This window comes from Molothrus aeneus, chromosome 18 (assembly GCF_037042795.1).
Source record: "Molothrus aeneus isolate 106 chromosome 18, BPBGC_Maene_1.0, whole genome shotgun sequence".
Taxonomy (NCBI): domain Eukaryota; kingdom Metazoa; phylum Chordata; class Aves; order Passeriformes; family Icteridae; genus Molothrus; species Molothrus aeneus.
Genome location: NC_089663.1, coordinates 2,733,415 through 2,747,908, shown reverse-complemented (window position 1 = coordinate 2,747,908; position 14,494 = coordinate 2,733,415). Strand labels below are relative to the sequence as shown.

The 14,494-nt window shown below is 42.0% G+C and overlaps 1 protein-coding gene across 1 annotated transcript in view; it reads left to right on the top strand.

Moving 5' to 3' along the window:
• The window catches only part of UPB1 (beta-ureidopropionase 1), a 29,654-nt gene that overhangs the window by 12,124 nt on the left and 3,036 nt on the right, over window positions 1-14,494 (top strand). Inside the window, exons 2-9 of the mRNA XM_066562211.1 lie at window positions 4,473-4,644; window positions 6,085-6,172; window positions 6,848-6,942; window positions 7,179-7,340; window positions 10,251-10,420; window positions 11,093-11,174; window positions 12,007-12,049; window positions 12,763-12,917. Of these exons, the coding sequence (XP_066418308.1) occupies window positions 4,473-4,644; window positions 6,085-6,172; window positions 6,848-6,942; window positions 7,179-7,340; window positions 10,251-10,420; window positions 11,093-11,174; window positions 12,007-12,049; window positions 12,763-12,917 (967 nt within the window). The remainder of the gene's footprint in view (window positions 1-4,472; window positions 4,645-6,084; window positions 6,173-6,847; window positions 6,943-7,178; window positions 7,341-10,250; window positions 10,421-11,092; window positions 11,175-12,006; window positions 12,050-12,762; window positions 12,918-14,494) is intronic.

The following is a 14,494-nucleotide window of genomic DNA, read 5'->3' as shown; positions in this document are numbered from 1 at the left end:
TTGGCTCTGCTGCTCTATAGGTGATTGTACCTGTGGCTGTTGCAGAGTTCACAGTTAAGACAGGTAATCTAAATACAGGCTGGAATTCTCCATCCATATCAAAATCCTCAACTTCACTTTGGCTTAAGTTTACATACAGATCCATTTCTAAAACTGCTAACAGTGCTTGTAAGGATTTAAGTAGAATTAGGAGGAGAGCTTTGTAAAAAAACCAAACCCCAAAAGCCCCGCCAGAGTTAAGTGTTATTAGCAAGAGGTTGTGGTACAAAGGAGTGATTTTAAAACAGAATTTTGGTTTTCCTTCACCACAGCACCCTTAAACCAAAGCAGAGAGACAGGAAGGTTACCAACTCCCTTCTTTTAGCTGTGTGTTAAGGAGCCTGAAGCTTGTGTTTTATCTTCTCTCTGTATTTTAGAACTTCTCCTCTCCTACACTTCTATTATGCTAATTCCCCTTCACTGCCTGTCTCTTAAACTTGAAATGTTTTGAATCAGGTGTGTTTCGAGATAATTGTGTTATATTTCCACATGAAGCAAGGGAATTTGTACTGGAGGTGAAGCAATGTAAAGACCTGATTGCACTAGAATTCAGTACTTTATTTTGTGGCCACTGCAAGAGGACATTGTAGAAGATAATTTTAAAGGGTATTGCAGCATTACAAAAGCAAGCTTAGCCAAAGCACCAACATTGTGTGCCCGTGCAGGACACATCTGTGTCCACCCAAATCCCTTGATAGGGGTCAGTGACCAGCAGCATGACACTGGGGATATCTGAGGAGGTCCTGGATTAGGGACATGAGTTATTAATTGATTTAGCTGCTCTGGGGAATTCTGTGGGACCAATTGCAAGGACTGACATGCAAAGAGTCAGAAATGTGATTCACATGATGAGAGTAGCAGGGTTTGTAAGAAGCTGGGTGTTTCAGAGGGAGCACATGTACTGCTACTGCCTCAGGAAGGACAGACAGAAATGCTGCCTCTGATGCTCCCTATGAGCACTGCTTTGTGATGCTGTTCAGCCTTTCCTCCTATCTTGGGCTACAGCAGAAAGACTTTGTTTGTTTGTTTAAATCTTTTCTTGGGTCTTTCCCAATTTTAGCCTGAACTCCAGATATTTGGCTCTTAAATTAATTCTCCAGGGTGCTTCTGACTAATGCCAGGGTGCTATTGTGGGGTTTTGCAGGAACTCTTGGGAACAGTTGCAGCACAGAGCTGTGGACCAGCACTACCAAAGCCCAAGTTTAGTTCTGTGATGGTGTCTGTGCAATGCAGGGTTTCAGCACAGAAACACATGAAAACTCTTTCTGTACAGACTGCACTGTGTGGTCTTGACTTCTCGACTTTATGGACCACCCTGCCTGAGGGCAATGGAGATGAAAAGCATGTGCACTTCAGAACTGTTTTGCAGGAATTTCCCCTCGTTTTGAAGTGCTTTTGTTCCATAAAATACTTATTTTCCTCTAAATCAGTTATTACAGTTTGGGTTCATACCAAAAGCTTCAGCTGTTTCCCAAAACAATTGCTTGGTCCAGGTAATGCAGAACTGAGAAGAAGTTAAAATACAGAGGTTTGAAGAAGTCAGAATCAGCACTGGGATCTGGATTCGAGCATTCTACTTAACAGATAATTGCAATGACTGAGGTAGAACATTCAGACTTAAATCCAAGCCCTCTAATATGCTTTGTCTGGGATATGGAAGGCATCTTCCTTTATTAGGTTACTTTCCTGCTCAACATTAACATTTTGTGCTTTGAAGGTTTATTGTGTTGGCTGGAGTTATACCTTTATATACACACAGTCCCTATGGAATAGCCTGGTCTCCTTTCATCATTATTAGTAATTCTAGGCTTGTCATTTCCTATCCATGCAGTCTGGACCTCACCACATTGTTGCAGGATGGTTGATATGGTGCACAGGAAATGTTCTGTTTTTTCAGGTCTCCACTGTTCCTAAGTATTCTTTTCAGGGGCTTCAGCTTTATTGCCATGAAGTCCATTTCCTACATGTAGTACAATTTACTAAATTACAAATAAACAAGGCACCCATAGAGAAGTCAGTGAAAGTTCACACTAAGAATAGAACTTAAAGAGAAAAGTTCAGTTATGTGACCTTCTTCAGGAGCTGGATACAAAATAGACCTGCTGTTTTTCCCGTTAATTTCCAGTCCAGGCAGAAAAGAATTTGAACAGTTCCCAGAGAAACCCAGGCCCTTCTGTTTGTTTCTATGAATCCTCCAGAAATGCTTTATCTGTTGACATCCTGACTATGCTGATACGGAAATGAACTTACTTGGCCTCCTCATTTCCCCCCTATATTGTCAGCTGACTTTGTCGTTGATCTCCCTCCCTGCAATGTTTAAAGATTTGCCAGCCATGGAGAGAACAAAATGTTACAGATAGGTACCTTTAAAATTGCCCATTAAAGAAAATTGGGATCATCAGATGAAAAATCTAATGTATCAGTCACTGCTTATTATCACCCACCCTTCAGAAACATGTTTGGGAAAGAAAAGTAATTTGACTGAAACTTTTTTGGTTAAAAAGGGGGAATTGGAGAGAAAGAATCACATGTCTCCAAATGCCTTGATGAAACCAGACTACCCCTGGACACTTTCTGCCTAAAGTTAAATATTAGACACTCTCTCCCTGACATTCTTTTTTTTTTTTTTATTTAGTCTAAAAGGCTTAATATTTAACTCAAAATACCTAACAACTGCAAATGCTAAGTGCTGAAAGTTGTTACATCCTCCAGCAGATACATAAAGCAGTGCTTAAACTCAGTGGGATATATTTAGAGAAGTGTAGCCATCCCTGGACTTCGTGTTCCACTCGAATGAGAAATCCGGTTGCTATGTTGTGAACTTCTGTGTGTTTTGAAGCAGAAGGCATGGCCCAGTGGTTCAGTGGGAAAATCTGCTTTAAACTGGGTGTCTGCCTTCGAGCTGCAGAAGGAAATGGCCTTTATTTGGTGCACTTTTATTTTGTCCCAGATCAAGGTCTTAATTGGTTCAATCCTTTATCTGACATTAAGTCTGGTTTTGGGATGGATTTCCAATTATAATGGGCCTCAAAATCCATGTTAAACTCAAAGTTAATTATTACTGGCTTCTGTTCAGAGTTTTACTGCAACTTTAGCGGACACACACATATCCCTGAGAGCCACTGCCTTTTTATGACTTATTTCCAAGCTTTTTTGTTGGACAGGTACCACTAGAAAAAGCTCCTAAAGATGTTTTGCTTTTAGATGAGTTATGTCTGAAGCTCAAGAGCTGGTCCAGAAGTGGCAAATAGCCAGGAATGGCCTCATCCCCTCAACATCCCATCGGCAGGACCGATGAAACCAGGGCTGGTGATCTTTTTCCATTCCTTCTTTTTCTTTCTTTCCTCTTCTCCTTCTCTCTTTTTCCCCCTTTTTCTCTCTTTCTACTCTGTGTTCATAGAGGGGCCAACAGAACGGATTTCCACACCAAGTGACTTTTTGTGGACTCTCCGACTTTGTGGTTCTTTTCCACCACGACCATTTACGACTCCTGAGCTCTCCCTGTCCCTTTGTGGCCGCACTCGCTCCAGGAGCGGCAGAGCCGGGCAATGGCCCTCCCCCCCCGCCCGCCCTGTCCCTGAGGGACCGTCCCGCCAAAACCCGTGAGGGGAGCGGGGCGTGGCCGACGGGGCCGCCCGGGGCAAAGTGCAGGGGCCCACCGAGCGCCTGAGGGGGTGCGCTCGGCCTCCGCCATGGCGGCAGAGCTGGAGTCGCTGGAGCTGTGCCTGGAGCGGCACATCCCGCCCGGGGAACTCGCCGAGGTGAAGCGGATCCTCTATGGGGGCGAGGCCAGGTGCGCCACCAGGACGGGCTCGCCCCTCGCTCTGCCGGTTTCTGTCCCTCCCCTCCTCTCGTGGGGCTCCGCGGGGATGCCCAGCCCCGGTGTGAGGGGAAGGAGGCAACGTGAGGGCGGGTGTGCGAGACACAGGGCTGGGCTGAGGGGAAAAAGGAAAAATAGGGCTTGTGGTGCTGCAGTGAGGTGACTGGGGTATTTTGGAGGTGATCCAGGTGTGGGGAGCAGGGCAGTGTGAGGAGATGACGGACAGGGATGGAAGACATGACGGGAATAGTGATATCACAGCGATGGAGCCTGAAAAGTAGGGATTAAACTTGAGGGAAAGACATGGGAGGGAAAGTGTTTGTAATCCATCTATGGCAGGTGGAAGTTTGCGTGTGTGCTCCTTGATTTCTGCAGCAAGGTGTTAATGCCGGGGAATGACAGGAGGGCAGTGGGCGATGGGTGATGTGGGATCAACACAGGAGCTGGACTCTGCCTGTGCCTGGCTGACATGGTGACATTGGTGGCGTGGGGCATGGGAGCTTGGGCGTCTCTGCAGGGTAAGGCAGAATTGTCATCTCCTTGGTCCATTGCATTCAGAACAGAAAAAGAGAACGTCTCATCTTGAAATGTCTTTGCTTCCTGTTCAATCCAGAAAACTCGATTTGCCAACTGCTGCGCTGTCAGCAGCTCAGGAAAGAGATTTTGAACTACAGGGCTATGGATTTGAAGCTGCTTTGGAGCAATTGAGAAGGCCACGTATTGTTCGAGTGGGACTGATACAGAATAAAATTCCTCTCCCCACAGACACAGCAGTGGCAGTCCAGGTACACAGACTGGGACTGGGGCTGTTTCTATCTCCTCTTCTGCTGGATTGAGACATAAGACAGTTCAGTTGTTGCTTTTAGGAACTTATCATGAAATGTCTAATGATTGTCTGGCAGTACAGGACTCACCACTACTGGAGTAAAGCATTCTGTAAGAAATTTGAGTGACACATTTAGTTTTATTGTTTCTCAGAAACACCTCTTGTATTTACCTAGCACGCCCAATCTGCTTGCAGTTTTTCCAAAGCTAAATATTAGTAGCTCATTTTACACATGAAAATCCTTTGCCTCTAAAATGAAACACAAAATCATTTACACAAAATCAAAAGGGATGGCAACCAGTGGAAACCACAGGTGCAGTTCTTGTTTTAATTGAGAAATGTTCCATTACGGGAAAATCCATTAGAGGAAACAGATTAATAAAGCTGTGTTCATTATTCTTTGTAGAGCAGTGAGTGAAATCTTATTACAAGATAACATGGTTTAGTGGTGACTTGGCAGTGCTGGGTTAATGGCTGGACTTGGTTGATGATCTTAGAGGTCTATTCCAACATTAATTATTCTGAAACCATCATCTCTTAACGTCTTGGACACAGCAGCACTGAAGTGACAAATCTGTATGGAAATAGTCTCCTGAGAGTAGCTTTAAAAAAGGGAAAGAAAATACTGCATTTATAAAATCTGGAGCAGTAGTTCTGTACAGTGACAGGACAGAACATTTCTGAAGTAGTTTGATTTGGAAAGATTACCTGTCACAGATGCAAGTCATTAATTCAGTGAACAGATCAAGTTTGTGGATCCTTTATAACAGCTGTTGAATAAAGTACCAGCTGTATTAATGATTTTATTAATTACTAGCTAACATTTTCTGTAAATCAATATACAGTTTTTGATTTCATAGGTCACTGAAGTCTTGTCTTTATTAATTTTTTTGAAACCTGAAAGTAGCAATGCAAAGTACTATGCCTATGCTTATCTTTACATAGAATACTCTAGAAAACTAATTAATAAACACATTGATCATCTTTCTTGGTAATAATTGCCTAGCTGTTAGGACAGAGGGCTTAACATCATCCTGTAGGTTGTTTACAATGAGCAGCAAAATTATATTTTTTGTTAATTCTGTTTAGATTTTCAGCTTTTTGCAAGTCAGGCAGCACTGAATTTCCAGCTATATAAATGTTGCAACAATGGAAATAGAATCCCATGGATTCTTGGAATATTTTCTCTATTTTTAGTATCTAAATGCTTTTAAAAATCTATATCTGACTCTATCATCAGTGTTCAGGGATGATACCCGGAGTTGCTGCCCCTGAAAGCAATGGCTCTAAGAACAGAACAGATAAACTCAGAGTGAGCACAGGCTGTGAAGCCAGGCAGTTGCCAGCGAGGTGAGTTGCAGCAGGTGCCTTTTTAATGGTGTGACATTTCTCCCCTCAGGTGGCTGCTCTGCACAGACGCATCGAGGAGATGGTGGGAGTGGCTGCCATGTGTGGGGTCAACATTGTGTGTTTCCAGGAGGCTTGGAGTGAGTATTGGCTGTGGTTCCCTCTGGGCTCTCACGTGTCAAGTGCTCTCTGTTTTAACAGCTGGCCTGTAAATGAGCAGTAGAAATCTTCCAAGATACAACAATTGACTGCAGAGATTTGCTTCCTAAAGGAAAAACCAAAGAGTCTGAGGTAGCAGAACTGTATGGAGGAGATATGAGGGCTCTGTTGTATTGAAGACTGCCGTATGGTATTTGGAGCTCCTTCATGGCATCCTTTATGACCCTTTCCTCATTTTTTTCTCCTAAAACTTTGGGGTTTTTTTTCTAGACAGATATTAAAATTGAAAAATCTGTTTTTAATTTACATGGGGCGTTGGGGCTTAATTGAAGCAAACCCCTTCACTTTCATGGCCCATGAAATGTTTGTGAGAACAGGTTGTTCACACTTACACCAGTGACTGGGGTTTATTGTCTTTTTACCCCTGCTGAGACTTCACTAAATGCATCCATTCTTTTCTGGTTTGCCTTGTGTGAGCTCAAAACTCCTTGCCCTGGCTAAAAATATTTTTAAATAGCTTTTGCCTTTAACAGTTGAAGGAAAACAGTTGAATCATTAATTGCTTAATTTTTTATCTGTATTCATGCAAATATAATATAGTTCTTGAGTGACACGAACATTTTTTTTACATTTTGCCCTGCTTTGGTGTTTTCCAGCCATGCCCTTTGCTTTTTGTACAAGAGAGAAACTTCCTTGGACTGAATTTGCTGAGTCAGCAGAGGATGGGCCAACAACAAAGTTCTGTCAAGAGGTAAAAAACCAAGCAAGCAAGCAAAAAAAAGACCAGCTGACATCATTTGAAGGAAAAGACAATATATCAGTGAACTGGCAGGCAGAATTTGCTGTATTTCTGACTTGCACCTGTGTTGTTTAACATTTCTAGTTAACATGTAATGCTGTTTTACCTTTTCTTTGAATTAACTGTTTTCAGCTGGCTGTGGTGCTGCAGGCTGCTGTCTAATAGAGGAACTGTGTTCATTTGTGCAGCTTGCAAAGAAGTACAACATGGTTGTGGTGTCTCCAATCCTGGAGCGAGATGAACTGCATGGTGGAATTCTCTGGAATACTGCAGTGGTCATTTCTAATTCTGGAGCACTCCTTGGCAAAAGTAGGAAAAATCACATTCCAAGGGTTGGAGATTTCAATGAGGTAAGGTGCAGTGTTGTGACAATCAGGTCAGTCTTACCTTGCAGCTCCTCTTTGTGCCAGCATGTGTTGTGTCAGGAAATGCAATGTGTTCCTAGAAAATGTGTTCACTTACTGTTGAATCAGTTTTTCTGAGGTGAAGTGATAGTTAATTTATCATGAAGGAATAATTTTTTTGAGAGTGATGAGTCATAAAAGAAGAATAACATTGAATCTTGTTAGGTACCCTTCCTTGGCCCAGTGAAACTTCAAAAGTATCAAGTATCCTTTAAAAGGATTGTTTAGGTTACAGCTGTGTTATGTTTGTTGTGCATGATTGGCTTGGGTAGTTTTGTCATGTGTGCACATTGAACTTACTTTAATTTGCAGGGCAATTGTTTCATGGTTCAAGCATGAACATTCCTTGCAGCCTTTCTGTTTCTCTGTGAGGTTGTCTTGGAAATGACAATTCTTTTGCTTGTGCTTATTCGAGCAGAATCCCTTAATTCATTGTGCCTCTGAGTGAGTGGCTGGTTTATGGCATCTTCTGTTTACTAATGGCATTATTGCAGCTGAAGCCCCCAGCAGGTTTTGGGCCATCCTCCAGAATCAGAAACTGAACTGGCAGTAAAGGCAGTGACTGGTAGATCTGAAACGTGTTTATCCATCCAAACAATTGTCACGAGCAGAAAGATCAGGATTAAAAATTAACTGAAGTCTAAAAATACATTGTCTTACCTAACTAAATCTCTCCTTGTCAGCTCAAGTGAGTAATTAACAGAGGCATTTCTGCTAAGCACTGGAGGCTGCTGTATACCTGCAGTAGCTTTTGTTCCCTGTCTGACTGCTCCAGTCATCAAACTGAGGCGTCAGAACTTTTTTATTAATGTAAAAAGTTCTTTTGGGTCTCAAAACTTTATGTTCAAAGACCTCTGGAAGTTTTGACCTTGCTCCCAGACCTGATCAGGCTGGTTTGAGTTTCTCCAGAGGAGGCTGTTAATAGAGGTCTACACAATGAATTTCTGGCACAGCCTGTCAGTCACCAGTCTTACCTTGTATTTTTAACACTTACTCTGATATTTAATATTATTTTATCAGGTCTGTCCTTTAGCTAGCAAAAGTAGTAATTAACAAATCCATTGGTTACTTTCCACGTTTTTTAATTTGTTCTTTATGTAATCTAACAAAAAATAAATTCCTGTTGCTTGTGCTAAAATATGTCTTTCAGTTTTCCTGACAGTGTTTAGTGAAGAATCAGCAGATTCCAAGATTCTCATTGTTTCCAGCTATGAAACTGTAATGAGAGACACCTAAAAAAAGAAAGAATTTTTACTTTCTCATGTGAAGTATAAATAGAGTTTCACTAAGAGTTTTGCACAGTTGCTAAAAGAAGTTAGTTCTTAGAATCCTAAATGCCAAAATTACTACAAAACTGTCTGTTTATAGCTTCCAGATACACTGTAATGATCTGGCATTTCTTGTATCTACTTGTTACAGAATCAAATGGTGCTTGCCCAAGACAGCACTGTCTTCAGCTGGCTTTGGTAGCAAAGCATTAATTCCACTCTTCTGAGCTGAGCAATTCTGATAAAGCAACTTCAGAAACCACCCAGGCTACAGGAAGGGATTATATTCATCTGTGTTACTTTAATGTTGTTTTCTTTATCAACAAAGTTAAACCTCAAGGAAATATCGAATTTGAAATTGTTTCTTGTGGGTTGTCTCTGTAGGGCAGATGGGAAAGGAGCCTTGTTAAAATCATGCCCATTGAATCAGTAAGAACTAAATGGAAAGGGCACAGAGGTTGGTCTGTGGCCTATTCAGCCATGTGTGGGAGGCCTTATAAACAAAAATCAGTCCTTGAGACATCACAGTTTATTGCTGTGGAGAGGATTTTGACCTCTGGTGTGAAATAAAGAAATAGGAACTGATGAATTCCCTGAAGCAACAGCATTCTTGTTTTTCTTCTGCTGTTGTAAGAAAAGAAACTGAGAATAGGATAAAAAATGGAAATATATTCATTCAGCAGAATTGTTTTGAAAAAGACTTGTGTGAGCACCCACCATGTGGTCTGCTGTCCACAGACATGAAAGGAGATCAGATCACTACCCAAGGGACTGTGCAATTTCATGAGAACTGATAATAAACAAGAAACATGAGGTAAATATTTTACTGGACATACTGAACCTGTAGCCCTTGGTTTCAGAAGGTGATCCCCTGTATCTCTCATGCCACTGGCCCACACTTACTGGAGGCCCAGGTTTGTTCCCCAGCTGCACCTGCTTGCTTTAGGCCTCAGGTGTTTCCACTTGCTCCAGGACCAATGGCAGTGGTGGTTACAAGAACAGATAATTTCAATAAAGAGGGGTCTGCTTTACAGCACACCTTCCTTCTGGGATGAGACACCAGTCCTGGAGGCTCAGGGTGCTGGATTGTGTCCCTTGCTCTTCTGCCTCACATCAGCACCAAAGGATGCTGTCAGGAATCAGCCTGGCCACTGCAGCTTCTGTGCTCCCTTGGGATCCTCAGTATTGTGGAAGGAATGTTGGGTGGCAGGTTTTGTCTCCTTATCTGTGGATCTTTATCACTGTCTTTGTCCCTGTCTGAACCTGGTGATGGTACTCACAGAAAGCAGCACATTTTGGAAGTTCACTGCCTGCTGCATAAAAGAAGTTCCTTTGCTTGAAAGCAGTGTAAGAGTGTAATTGCAGTGAATACACACTCCTGCTGCTGCCTTGGCATTTCTGTATCCATCTTTTCCACTGCCTAAGTGATTTTGTAAATCTCATCATATTATCCTCAGCCTTCCATCTACAGATTAAAAAGCTTTTTTAGTTGGAGGTAATTCTTTACACTTTTTAAAGAAGTCTGCCTTTGTGGGTTTTGTTATTTGATTGGACTTTTTCCTTTGGTTTTTCTTTTGTTTGTTTGTAGTCTACTTACTATATGGAAGGAAATACAGGACACCCAGTGTTTCAGACACAGTTTGGGACAATTGCTGTGAACATCTGCTACGGGCGCCACCACCCTCTGAACTGGCTCATGTATAGCATGAATGGAGCAGAGATCATCTTTAACCCTTCAGCCACTATAGGGGCACTCAGGTAAGACACAAACTAATCTGTGCCATTGTTCCCTTTCTGGGTTAACTGAACTTCTGAGCCCCTCACTGGGGCCTAAAAGGCACCTTGCTGAGCTCTTGGAAGTGTAGTCTCCTTGTTTTGTCTTCAGAAGGGAGCCTGCATTCTCCTCCACCAGGAATTGTGGCCTTCCAGTCTCCTCCCAGTAACTGATTCTCTTTGAGAGCTTTATTGTACATCAGCAGCTCTCCTGTCTTTGAGACAGCATTCACCAGCATCCAGCTGGTGCTCTGAAAACTGAGAATTTATTTTGATTTTTTATGTAATATTTTTTGCTATATAGTAGGTCGTGGTCATGTTCAGGCTTATTGTACCAGCTTGCATTGTCCACCTAAGGAGCGTGGTATGAAATTGCAGTTTTCAGAACCAAGCTGAGATACCCTTTTCTCAGAATTTTTTTTTAAACTGTTGGCAATTTTATGATTATCAGGCCTCTTGAACCAGAGTGGACCGGTGTAAACTGTCCCTTGAGATTAATCTTCTGCACATTAACACTAATTGCACTCGAGTGACTTGATTTCCTCGAAGCTGACTGTGGCTGCTTGGCCAGAAAGCGTGCAGTGGGAGGCAGTGAGGGTGCAGATGCAGCCCTGGAGTGTCAGTCAATGAACAGTTTTCTGTCTGTGTGTGTTGCAGTGAGGCGCTGTGGCCCATCGAAGCCAGGAACGCTGCCATAGCCAATCACTGCTTCACGTGCCCCATCAACAGAGTGGGAACGGTTTGTATCCTCCTGGCTTCACTCATTCCACCGTTCAGGCCTGCCTCGAGCAGGGGTCTGTTCAAGGCAGGGACTGAGAGCACTAGAATGCATGGGTTCCCTTCCTGGGTAACCACTGTCCTGGGGTTTGTGAGGTGATTTGAAGATGGACAGTGAGGAAGAGATTGAGAGCTGCCTCTGTTGCTGGCAGCCTACTTTTGGTTGCAGCTGTTTCCTGTTCTTGAATTGAATCTTTGTAATAGGCACCCGCCCTTTTGCTAAGTCTCCCAGTTTCTCTGCTATTCTTTTAGCAAAAATGAGTGAAAAATTAATGCACCCTTAAGTCAGTGGTAACAACTTGTGGCTGTTTTACAGCTAATATCTCTTTCTGGACTGTAAAATTCTATAATGAAATTTAATAGTGCATGCAATAAGTCATTCTTACCTTCAGACTAGTCCAATTACACTATGTGTATATTTTTAAAATTAGATTCCCTGCAAAAATCCAGAATTGTTCTTGCTGCTATGTGAATATGTTTGCCTTTTTTTGTGATCTGAAAAGATATCTTTGGATAAATATCTCCTCTTTTGCCTCTTTAAACTTGTGAAATGGATACAAGGCATGTCCCTAAAGTGTATGAGCAACAGGCAGTGATACAAAAAGACCTTGTGTTCTATGCTATCCATCACAGAAACTAGGCCCCTCTGATGACTCCCTTTAGACAGTGCTGATTGTGTGCCAGAAAAAAATATTTGTAGATTTATATAAACTCCCAAAATATGATAGACTAGCAAGGATTTCTTGAATGAAACGGAATTATACTGCCACCTATGGATTCCTCTTATTTCACAGGAATACTACAAGAATGCCTTTACTTCTGGAGATGGTGGAAAAGGTAAGATCAGAAATCACATTCACTACCAGTTCCCAGATTTGCTGGAAGTTAAAGAGAATTATCAATGAGGAGTATGAGATTTTCTTGTATATACTTACATGTTGAAACACATGTTAATTTGTGCTGTGAAAGCTGTGGCTCCATCCAGAGTGTGCCTGAGCCTTTCTTAGCCAGTTCTGGAGCAAAGTGTTTTTAGCAGCTGCATGAGAAAGGTCAGTGGAATCCATGGCTTAGTAGTACAACAAATGTGATTGATTTTTGGCACAACTCAAGAGTTGTGCAATATGAAATAACATCTTTTCTGTGTCTCAAATCCCAGTGTTTTCACCTCTGACCTTTTATTGAAAATAGAATGGGTGTATCTCTGTTTTGAAAATGTATAATTTGACAATTAGAATTCATTTAAATGCAAAGTAAAAAGCAATGATGGGAATAAGTAATGGGAATTAATAATGGGAAAGCATAATGGTGCATTATTTGAAAAGCAATGCAGGGAGATTTTCCTGATAACTTCATGGTGTTCTGTGCATGAAAATTATAACTGGCCAAAACTGGAGTTATTCTAGGATCGTGCTGTGACTCTTCAAGCTGATTATCTTGCCTAGAGGACAGTGAGTCCCCAAGAAACGGAGTCAGGTTTGGTGGGACCCTGCATGTTAAGTTACAAACCTATTTGCAGATGGCAATTTATGCTTTTTAAAAATCTCTCTCAGCACACCACGAGCTGGGCCATTTCTACGGCTCGAGTTACGTGGCTGCGCCGGACGGCAGCAGGACCCCGGGGCTGTCTCGCACTCAGGACGGGCTGCTGGTGGCAGAGATGGACCTAAACCTCTGCAGGCAAGTCAGTGACAAGTGGAATTTTAAGGTAAGCCTGACTATAAAGGAAATAAAATATTAGAACAAACAAGCTTTGATAATGATTCTGTGTGGTTGTGGGTTTCTCTGGGTCTGGATTGAAGGCACTCGAGACAGTGTTTCATGTTTGGACTCAAGTGTTTATTATTTCTTATCAGTAAAACAGTCTCACTACTTTTCTTTAGAAGCTTTTCTTTAGAAGGCACAAAATGACCAACAATCTCTTGTTACAAGGTCTTTTAAGACTAAACTATCCAATTAAGAGCTGACACCTGGATTATTTTCCCTTTTACCTCAATAACTGATCCCAAAGAGCCCCCAATGCAGACTTTTCTGCCCAATTACCAAATGCCACCCAAACCCATGGAGAAGAAGGAAGAAGAAGCATGAAGAAGAAACCCAGGACGACACCCTGTGCCCTCCATCTTGCTTCCATCCACTACATACTAAAAATCCCAAAACCTCAATTTCTCACCCAGTGATCCACCTGCACTGCTCTCTATAATCTGTTTCACACTTTTGTGGATTCCAGTCTATCTTGTAGTCTAGGAAACTTTCTCCATGAATGAGGGTCAAAGTCAGTGCTCCCCTGGGGGTCAGGGCACCCCAGAGCAGACAGAGAAATATTCCCAGTGCTCTGGATTTCCACAATTCTATGATGTTACAATAGTTAAAAGGCAGCCTTTCTTTTTTATTTTTTAGCAGTTCAGAGCTTAAATTGTTGAAGCAATTTAACAGGATGTTATGGAGGCCAAAAGCATAAATAGATTTGGAAAAGGAGTAGCTAAATTCAGGGAAACTAGGCCAGTAGCTTTCAGATGAAAACCCCAGCCTCAGGACCTTACTGTGGATTGGCAGCAGCTCTGAGGATCGCTGGGGAAGAGTTTTGCTTTCCTTATGCAGTGAGTGCAGCCATTTGTGCTGAGCTGAGCCAGGCTCATTGCCTCTACCTAACATGGTATATATTCTTAATTGTCAGTTTGGGTGAAATGTAGTGAAAACCCAAACCCACAAGCTTGAGAACTTTCTGAAGGCAAAATTCTTGCAAGGTTAACTTCCTGAATTTGTGGATATGTTGAAACTACAGAGAAAGAACTATGTACTGTATATATTCATCTCTGAAACATCTTAACACACGTTTGAATTTATCTAAATCAGATTAAGATAGCTGCAAGCCACTCCATATGGCTTTAACAAACCTTATTTATTACTATTTTTTTGTATTCTGAGGTAAAGCTAATTTGGTTCATCTTTCCAGAGGGCATAATTGGATTTAATTGTCCAGCAGCAGTGCTGGTTGAAGAAATGGCTGCTTCAGCACAGCAGCTTGCTAACCCTTCAGTTGTGCCAGTCCAAGCTGTGTGGGGTGCTGTATTATATACTGATTTCGTGGAGTAAGCAGATTATTATTTTTTAAACAAATGATTCTCCTTTTTTATTCTGATCAAGTTTACAACAGGCCACACAAAGATCCTATTGGAACAAAAAAAGAAAAATAGTGGCAACTCTGGAAATAGGCTTTGTTGATGAAGAAAACATCTTGTTTGCTTCTGTGGAGACAGATCTTTTGTTCCAGTTCTCAGTTCT